The sequence below is a fragment of the Apodemus sylvaticus genome, chromosome 10 (genome assembly GCF_947179515.1).
Source record: "Apodemus sylvaticus chromosome 10, mApoSyl1.1, whole genome shotgun sequence".
NCBI lineage: Eukaryota > Metazoa > Chordata > Mammalia > Rodentia > Muridae > Apodemus > Apodemus sylvaticus.
This window is the reverse complement of record NC_067481.1, coordinates 1,153,070-1,162,316: the sequence shown is the minus strand read 5'-3', so window position 1 is coordinate 1,162,316 and position 9,247 is coordinate 1,153,070. Positions and strand designations below refer to the sequence as shown.

The window sequence follows — 9,247 nt, the reverse complement described above, 5'->3', positions numbered from 1 at the left end:
GCCGAGCGCGTCCATAAGGGGCGGGGCAGGGCGAGCAGAGGGGAAGCTGCGGAGGGAGGTGGGTACCCGGCACTCACACAAGCTGGACAGGACTTATAGGACTCCTGCCCACAACACACAGACTCCCGAAACCCTCGCCACGTTCCCACGATACTCATCTTGTTCACCAGTACTCCTCATGATGGTACTTGCATTTTCCAACGGACACACTTTCCCCAAGAATCACACACGGACTGTGCCCTATGTCTTCTCGAGCTTTCCCAACCAGACATCTGACACGTCTTCTCACAGACAAATTCCCCAAGAGGCATCTCCCTAACTCGTGTTAGGACAAAGTTTAATAGGACACAACCCCACAGAAAAGATCCCCCCCCATCCCCTGCCGGGCGACTGTTGCTGGGGTGCCCTGGTTACAGACGTCTGGACCGGAGTCAAACTGAATGGCTCTGGAAGCGGGTGCTTTCCTCTCTACTACACTTCATTCTCTGGTTCCCTTTTCTCACTGGCCTCTCCCCTTGACTCTTCACCATCCTTTCTCCCAAGTGAAGAGCATCTTAGAAGCTGAAACAGAAGGACCTGTCTGGCCCGGCCATGCAGCCTGTCAGCACTGAAGAGGGGAGGGAAAACCACTTCAGGGACCGTCCTTTCATCTCCCTAGTTATGAACCTAAGAAAGGGCAGCTAAGGCGTGAGTGTTCAAGCCCCAAGCCTCACCATCTGTGAGAACATTTGCACAACAATAAGGTGGCTGTGAAGGTCCTGGCAGGATTTCTTCATAGTAGGCGACTGTCAAGGAGGCCTTCTTCCTTCAGGTTCACTGGCTTACACACTCACCTCTGGGTATCTATTCACCTTGTTTCTGTCTCCACAGAGCTTCAGGCCTTCAGTGGCCCAGATGGCTACACTCCACCTTCTCTAAGGACATTGCTACTATGTATCTAGAGCCTAAAAATTGTTAAAACATTGTAAATCACTAATAAAAGCTATCTGAGCTTTATCCTGTTTCAGTTTTCCTGTTGTTTAATGCCTCATTGGGTCTAGCTCCTAAGCAGAGGACCAGAAAAGAGACCTGTACTTGAGCCTTTATAACACAAGAATGTTGTGGAGGATTTTGGCGTTTGGTTTTTGGGTTTTTTTTTTTTTTTTTTTTTTTTTTTTTTGGCAAAGAGTGACAAGGGCTTCATCTCTAGGGAAGTATCTGGCCATGGCTCTAACAAACCTCTGACACCGGGAGACATGTGAGAGAGTGTACTTTTAGTACTTCCACTTTATCTTGTTGAGACAAGGTCTCATTCTCTAACCCTGGAACTCATGATGTAGTTCCAAGTATCAAAGCAATATTACTTGAACCCCCCAAGAACTGGGATAGTAGGCACAGCCATGACAGCCAGCACTACTTTTGTTCTCTGTATTTCTCTGGGAAGAAATCCTTTCCAAATGTGACATAGGACAAAACTGAGCTTTGCGGTAAACATCATGAAGCAGGCAAGGAGACAAGTGGAGAAAAGAGCTGTGATGTACCTGGATCTAGAAAGAGATACCATGACTCTGTCAAGAGAGGAACAAGTATCTGCTTTATTCAGAAACATTTCTTTAAATAACTGTGTTTACTTCTCCTTTACTGAAATACCTTTCTCCTTGCTAATCTGTTGAAACAATGCTGGCTATGCTCAACATAATTGGAGATATCTTTGGCATTTTCTTCCCATAGTTTCATAACTTGTAGGATACTTTGTACAAAATATGTAGGTTTACAGAAAAATATGAATATAGATCACTTATTAATTTCAAAATGTAGTAAACAACATAGCAAAAACTTTATCAAATCCATGTCCTACCCAAATGGGACAGACCTGTTATACGCAATCTGTGCAGCTGCAGCATTTTTTATAAGTTGGGGCTTTGACATTAAAATGTTTACAAAAGGCCCCTCTTGTAGTATCAGTAATGCTAGACTATCTGATTATCATTGCTTCTGAAATTTCCTTGAACATGTATTCAATGCACACATATCAGTCATATAAAAGCAGTTACAGAAAAAGTTGCACAACAATCATGATAAAAAGTAACATCCATAATTTCATATTATCAAGAGTAGAGCGGAATACTATTTTTTTCCCCTTTGCACACACAAGTCTAGAACAAGAGCTTCATGCACATCCACACAACGTCAGTCACAGCACACTGGGCATTCATACCACATCAGCGGCACAGGCATTTCAAAGGAAGCAGCTTCGTTACCGTTAAGAGATGGAGAATGTGTCTCTTGAGTCTGGAAAGGTCTCTGTCTCCAGACTCTCCCAGAGAGCCAGCCCACTTTTTAATTTTGAGGCAGAGTCTTGAAATTGCCCAGGCTGGCCTTGAACTCATTCTGTAGCTCAGATGGGCCTTGAGTTTGTGATCCTCCTGCCTCAGCCTCTTGAGTAGCTGAGATTACAGGCCATTGCCACCAATTCCAGCCTCTAAGAAATTTTGCAGTTGTTCCTGGCACAGTTTCTGGGCGGGCTCTGGGGTGGGCGGATGGTCCTGACTTTTCGGAAGCTGTTCCTCTTATGGCTGGAGCTGGCAGTGAGGGAATAGGAGCGGCCATGCATCATCCTGGCATTCAGGCCATTGGCCATAGAGAAAGACTTAAGGTGGCTTCTTAAGGCAACAGGGAGCGGGAGCTTGTCTACCAGGTGTACAGGCGTGCAGGACACTACAGCACGGCAGCAGAGGTCTTGCAAACTCAGTACTTGGGAAAAGAAAAGAGAGCTGCTTACCTTATGTTTTCTATGATTAGGGATGGTTACAAGGGGGAAGAAGCCCCATATCTGATCGCCTCCCTCCAGGAACTAGGAACCTCAAAGGGGATTGGCTGTGTCGCTGATGACTGTAGCAAGCCCTGTTCTGCCTCCACCTCTGCCCATGTACAGACCACAGAAAGATCTTATCATGAGCTTTCTTCCAAAGCTGTAATAATTATTCCTTTCAAATATATTTGGCTTTTAAAATGAGCATGTATTTAGTGTATACACACACACACATTTGCTCACACACATGCTCACTCACACATGTGTTATAACCCTACATGTGAAGATCAAAAGCCCTCCATGGTTTTAGAGATCAAACTCAAGTTGAGAATTTGACAGCAAGTACCCTTACCCACTGAGCATCTCAGAACCCCTAAATGCATTTGATTTCTGAGAATGGCCACAGAAGCCTTGAGATGGGGCCTAGGAGGCAGACAATTGTGCAGGGAGCTATAGAGCCACTTCACATCTGATGGACCTAAGGGAGACTCAGCCGGGCCCTCCTAGCATACCCTTGCTTGGCCTCCAGAGGCGGTCCATCCCATGCCGCAGCAGCACGATCCTAGCCAGCTCCGTGAAGGATTCTGTAATGTTGAAGTTGCACAGAGGGCTAACCTCAAAGAAGGTCACACCCAGGCGCTCAGCGTAGGCCTGGGCCTGTTCAGTGGGGACCTGCCGCTTGAATGCCAGGTGCAGCCGGTTTCCCACCAAGATTTTAGGAACCCCAGGGGCATGCTAGAGCATGAGAAAGGCAAGGAGAATGGTTGAGTGGTGTGGCCCTGCAAGCTCATGTCCTCCCAGAACCTCCGAATGGCGCTTTAGTAGAAAATATGATCTTTATGTATGTAATAACTTAAGATGAAGTTTTATTGAATTGGAGGGGGAATTATTCTAACGACTGGTGTCTTCATAAGGAGAGGAGAGGACACAGAGGGGGCACAGGAAAATGCCACGCGACAATGATGGCATAGGATGAAGTGACTGTCAAAGACAGCTATTACTAGCAGAAACTGGGACAGGCAGGAAGAACACTGTCCTGAAGCTTCTGGAAGAACATGGCTCTACCAATTTCTGTCCTCCAGAACTTGAAGAAAATCAGTGTCATCTTAAATCACGCAACCTGTGGCCCTTTAATAGGAAAACCACAAGACCTACTCAGCAGGCTTGCTGCTCACCCACTAGTTTCCACTAAGAGCTGGGCAGGCATAAATCCCATCCCTGCCCACCCACCAGCCCACCAAATGGGAGTGGAGCAAGCAGAACCCGCATGCCGGAGCAGAGGCCCAGCAGAGCCCAGTTTCCTGAGCTTAAGGTCCTTTGGTCATGGTGCTGGGTCTATCCTCGAGGTGAAGCATTCTCCCTATCATTGAACCTCTGGCCAACAGCCACATGGGTCAATCCCTGGCTAATATCATGTATCATACCTCATCAATCTCCTTGATCCATCGATTGATGCCATCAAAGGACCATCGGTTGGCAATGTCATAGACCAGGATCACACCCTGGGGGAGAGGTCACAAAGGTCATCACACAGAAGAACATAGAAGCAAGCTTGGTCCAGAGACTTGCAGAGACATAACTAGCCAATCATTATTTTTAGAAACCAAAGCAGGCCGGGCAGTGGTGGCACACACCTTTAATCCCAGCACTTGGGAGGCAGAGGCAGGCAGATTTCTGAGTTCAAGGCCAGCCTGATCTACAGAGTGAGTTCCAGGACTACACAGAGAAACCCTGTCTCGTAAAACCACAAAATAAAAATAAACATAAAAATAAAGCTGGGCAGTGGTGGCACATGCCTGTAATCCCAGCACTCTGGGAAGCAGAGGCAGGCGGATTTCTGAGTTCAAGGCCAGCCTGGTCTATAGAGTGAGTTCCAAGACAGCCAGGGCTATACAGAGAAACCTTGTCTCAAAAAAAAAAAAATCCAAAAAACCCAAAATAAATAAAAAAAAATAAAAATAAAAATAAAAGCGAGATGAGACTGTCCTGGAACTCATTGAGATCCATCTGCCTTTGTCTCCCAAGTACTGGGGTTAAAGTCTTGCACCACTATGCCTAACTAATCATTTTACTTACTTCGACAAAAGCATGTAATTTTGATTTAACCATTCTTTTTTTTTCAAAGATTCATTTATTATTATATGTAAGTGCACTGTAGCTGTCTTCAGACTCACCAGAAGAAGACATCAGATCTCATTATGGATGGTTGTGAGCCACCATGTGGTTGCTGGGATTTGAACTCAGGACCTTCGGAAGAGCAGCCAGTGCTCTTAACTGCTGAGCCGTCTCACCAGCCCTTAACCATTCTTTATAGGCATTACATTATTATTTCCAATGATGTTTCATGTACTCACTGGTAGATGCTCAAGTATCAAATTGAGCTGGAGGCTGGAAGTCATCCACAGGCAGCTCTGGGACATAGGATGTGGGGACATTGCCACCTGACGCAAAACAAGTCTCCTCCCCATAGAGTGGACACATGGGCATGCTTACACATATGCAAGAAGCTCAAGTACATATATACACATGCTCACACATACATATGCACACACATACACACACACACACACACACACACACACACACACACACACACGCGCATATGCACATGTGCGCACATACACACATGTGAGCGTACACACATGCGGGCACTCATGAGAATGCATGCCACCACACAGCAGCCGAGATGCTGAGAAAACATCAGCCCCCAGATTCCTGTGCATGATTATGCCCACATCAGTTTATATACATGCTTAACTGCCTCACCCTCCGGTTAGCCATAAAGGAGATTGCTAAGTAAAAACTATATAAAATCATTCTTCAAAATCAACTTGCTCCCAGGCTTGGAATGCTGTTTACCTGTGCGCCTCTGGAGTAGGAGCGGAAAATGGTACAAAATCTCCCCTGCCCCGAGGTGTCCCTGAAAAAGATGGTGGAAATTGTTAGGCAGAAAATGGTGTTTCTCCCTGATAACTACCTTCTCGCTTTGGAGCCACGGCCACGTTTTACAGTCTTAGGGTTGGTGGCCTTCACCTGCCAGTCCAAGACAAAGCCACAAAACCATCCTGAATTTTCTGGTATGATCATATCCGTCTGGGCTCATTCCCTTTCTCTTGTTTTGTGTGTGTGTGTGTGTGTGTGTGTGTGTGTTGTGAATACATGTGTTCATGCATGTGTACATGTGTGTTCACATGTCTGTGTGCACATGCATAAGCCAGGATACACGTGTGGAAGTTAGAGGACAATTTGTGGGAGCCTCTCTTACCATCATATGGGTTCTGGGGTTTAATTCATGTCATCAGGCTTGGCGGCAAGCACCATTACCCACTGAGCCATCTTGATTTGTTTTTTGAGAAAGGGTATTTACTCTGTAGTCTCAGCATCCTGAGCACTGACAGTTATGGTGTAAACCACCATTTTTGACTTGTTCTGAGACAGGGTTTCTTTATGTAACTCAGCCCTGACTCAAACATTCAGTCATCTTCTTGCTTTCTCCTCCCAAGTGCTGAGATTATGGGCATGTGCTCCCAAGCCTAGCTTTTTGTTTTGTTTTGTTTTTGCTTGTTTGTTTTTGTTTTCTGTTTTGTCATTTTTGAGACAGGGTTTCTCTGTGTAGCCCTGATGTCCTGGAACTCACTCTGTAGACCAGGCTGGCTTCGTACTCAGAAATCTGCCTGCCTCTGCCTCCAAAGTGCTGGGAATAAAGGCATGCACTACCACACCCGGCTCCCAAGCCTAGCTTTAACGTTTACTTACAAAAATATTTGTTTGTTTTTATTTATGTGCATCTGTGTGTTTGTGTTAGTTTTTGTGCATGGTGTGCATGCTACAGAGGCCAAAAGAGGGTGTCAGGTTCTCTGGAACTGGAGTTACTGGTAACCTTGAGCCATGTGTGGTACTGGAGACCAAACCCAGGTTCTCTGGAAGAGCACCAAGTGCTCTTAATACTAACCTATCTCTCCAGCCCCTAATATTTAAAAGTCAAACTAGAGCCAGGCAGTGGTGGTACATGCCTTTAATCCCAGCACTCAGGAGGCAGAAGCAGGAGGATCTCTGAGTTTGAAGGCAGCATGGTCTACAGGGTGAGTTTCAGGACAGCCAGGGCTACACAGAGAAACCCTGCCTCAAAACAAAAACAAACAAACAACAAATAAACAAAAAAAAACCCAAAGCAAATAAAAAGTCAAACTAGAACTAGGCATGGGGGTTGGAGGCACATGCCTTTAATCCCAGTACTCTAGAGACAGAGACAGGCAGATCTCTCTGAGTTCAAGACCAGCCTGGTGTATATTGTAAGTTCTCATTACTCGGGGATAGCCTGTCTCACAATAACAACAAAAAAGTCAAGGCTAGAAACCTAAAAGTGGGGCTGGAGAGATGGCTCAGCAGTTAAGACTGAGGTCTTGATTTCAATTCCCAACATCCACATGGTGGCTCACAACCATCTGTAATGGGGATCTGATGCCCTCTTCTGGTGTGTCTGAAGACAGCGACAGTGTATTCACACACATAAATAAACCTTTAGAAACCTAACAGTGGTTTTAAACATGATTCCCAGACATTTAACTGAACCTAATATAATTTCTCAGTTATTTTAAGGTTGGGGCTGTAGCTCGGTGGCTGTATACTTCCTCCATGAAAGCAAGGCACTGGGCTCCATCCCTAGCACAGAATAAACTTTTTATTTCAATGATAGGGAAGATCCTTCTTTGCCATCCAGTTGTACCATAAGCAGACCCTCCAGATATGCACCTAAGTTGACCAACACAAGGAAATGGAAGGACTTCTGCTCTGCAGATGATGTCACACAGGAGTATGGTACTCAGAAGGCCAGATCAGCATACCAAGAAACCACCAGGGGAAAGGAAGGTCCCCAGGGCGGGTCCCTGGTGTTGAGCACCTGTGGTGGTAACTCTCTGGAGGGGGTACACTGATTCCTCACTCTTTTTAAAGCTTCAAGGAGACACATCTGCACATACTGTCAACATGCCCACTTCAGTACTACTCTTGGGAATGAAGAGTTTCCCGGCCATGATACCAGGTGTGTCTTCACAATGCCCACAGAAAGGTGTTTGTTAGTTGTACATTTTCTGTGGCTGGTGACTGACCCAGCACATGAGAGGAGTGCTGCAGCTCAGGAAGGGCATGAGTGGGAGGCACTGACATCTCGCCGTTCTGGGTGGTGAAGTAATCAAAGAGTTCAGAACCAGCCTCAACAGAATCCACGGGAAGTCATTAGAAAGTCTGTGGCAAGACAGTAAAATGGAGTTGTATGTGATGACCTTGTTGGTAATCACCAGGGCCCAAGAAAGCCCTGCACAGCGCCACAGCACCCTCTACAGACATGGCAGGAGAAGCCGGGCTGGAGGCTGACCAAAGACTTGGCCTTGGATGTCAGGAAACTAGAGTGGTTGTGTTGACTGTGCACAAGGTTCAGTGCAGACACGGCAACTGATGCCACCTGAGAGAGGACTCAGGTAATACAGGGACTGAGTTTTGGTTTTGTTTGAAATTTTACTTATTTTTATTTTATGTGCATGGATGTTTTGCCTGCAATTATGTCTGTGCACCACACATGTGCAGTGCTCACTGAGGCCAGAAGAAGGCATCAGACCTCTCTGGAACCGATGGTTGTGAGCCACCATGTACATTCAGGGAATCAAACCTAGGTCTTCTGGAAGACTAGCCAATGTTCCTAAACGTTGGGATAACTTTCCAGCTCTTGGCATTGTTTTTGAGCATAGTGAGAGCCCCCAAGGCCTCCGGAGAGTGCAGGAAAATGTGCCTGGCTTCCCGGGGGTGGGGGGAAGGCAGCAGGAGCTGGAGACTCAGGGGGGATCAAGCCCACTGTGAAGCTAGGCCATACACACAGCTACAGATGCAGCATCTTTGGGCAGAGCCAGCAGGGGTAGAGGCACAACCTCAGATGTGTCCCCCACAGGTCAAGGGGGCTCAGGAGGGAGAATGAGCCCATAATTCCCAGGCGCAGGGCTGGCATAGGGCATAGCACCTGTAGGGGAAGCCAGAGCAGAGGGAAGTATTGCCTAGGTGGTCAACAAGTCCTCTGCCCTTGACACTAGGGCACTCTGAGATCTACTCGGTACAGTCAGAGCTCGGGATGGGAGAACTGGGCTGTCCTGGTCACTGTAGGTCTATCCCTGACGACACTGGGCAAAGTGAACCAGGAAGCAGCACAATGAGGTGTCTTCTGCCAACAAAGGCTCTTTCTTGGACACAGCTTAGCCCTGGTACACATCCCCTTAAACAATGGGGTAATGGGATTCAGTGGACCCAGACAACTGTGTCAGAAACTCGTGAGGAAAGCTGCCAGCTCAAGCTGGCACTCAGGGGCATGGCTTCAGGACCACGACTGGACATACTGACAAGAATAGCCCCCAACTCACCAAAGCTGCAGTTTCACCCTTCGGCCATCTAGCAGGATGGTGGTCGTCTTGT

The 9,247-nt window shown here is 46.8% G+C and overlaps 1 protein-coding gene across 1 annotated transcript in view; it reads right to left on the bottom strand.

The window, feature by feature from the left end:
- Positions 1-1,509: 1,509 nt before the first annotated feature.
- Rab40b (RAB40B, member RAS oncogene family) overlaps positions 1,510-9,247 on the bottom strand; it is a 33,880-nt gene continuing 26,142 nt past the window's right edge. Inside the window, exons 2-6 of the mRNA XM_052196822.1 lie at positions 9,196-9,247; positions 5,651-5,711; positions 4,216-4,293; positions 3,304-3,526; positions 1,510-2,733 (exon numbers count right to left, since the gene is read on the bottom strand). The exon at positions 9,196-9,247 is cut by the window's right edge and continues 9 nt beyond it. Of these exons, the coding sequence (XP_052052782.1) occupies positions 2,462-2,733; positions 3,304-3,526; positions 4,216-4,293; positions 5,651-5,711; positions 9,196-9,247 (686 nt within the window). The 3' untranslated portion in view covers positions 1,510-2,461. The remainder of the gene's footprint in view (positions 2,734-3,303; positions 3,527-4,215; positions 4,294-5,650; positions 5,712-9,195) is intronic.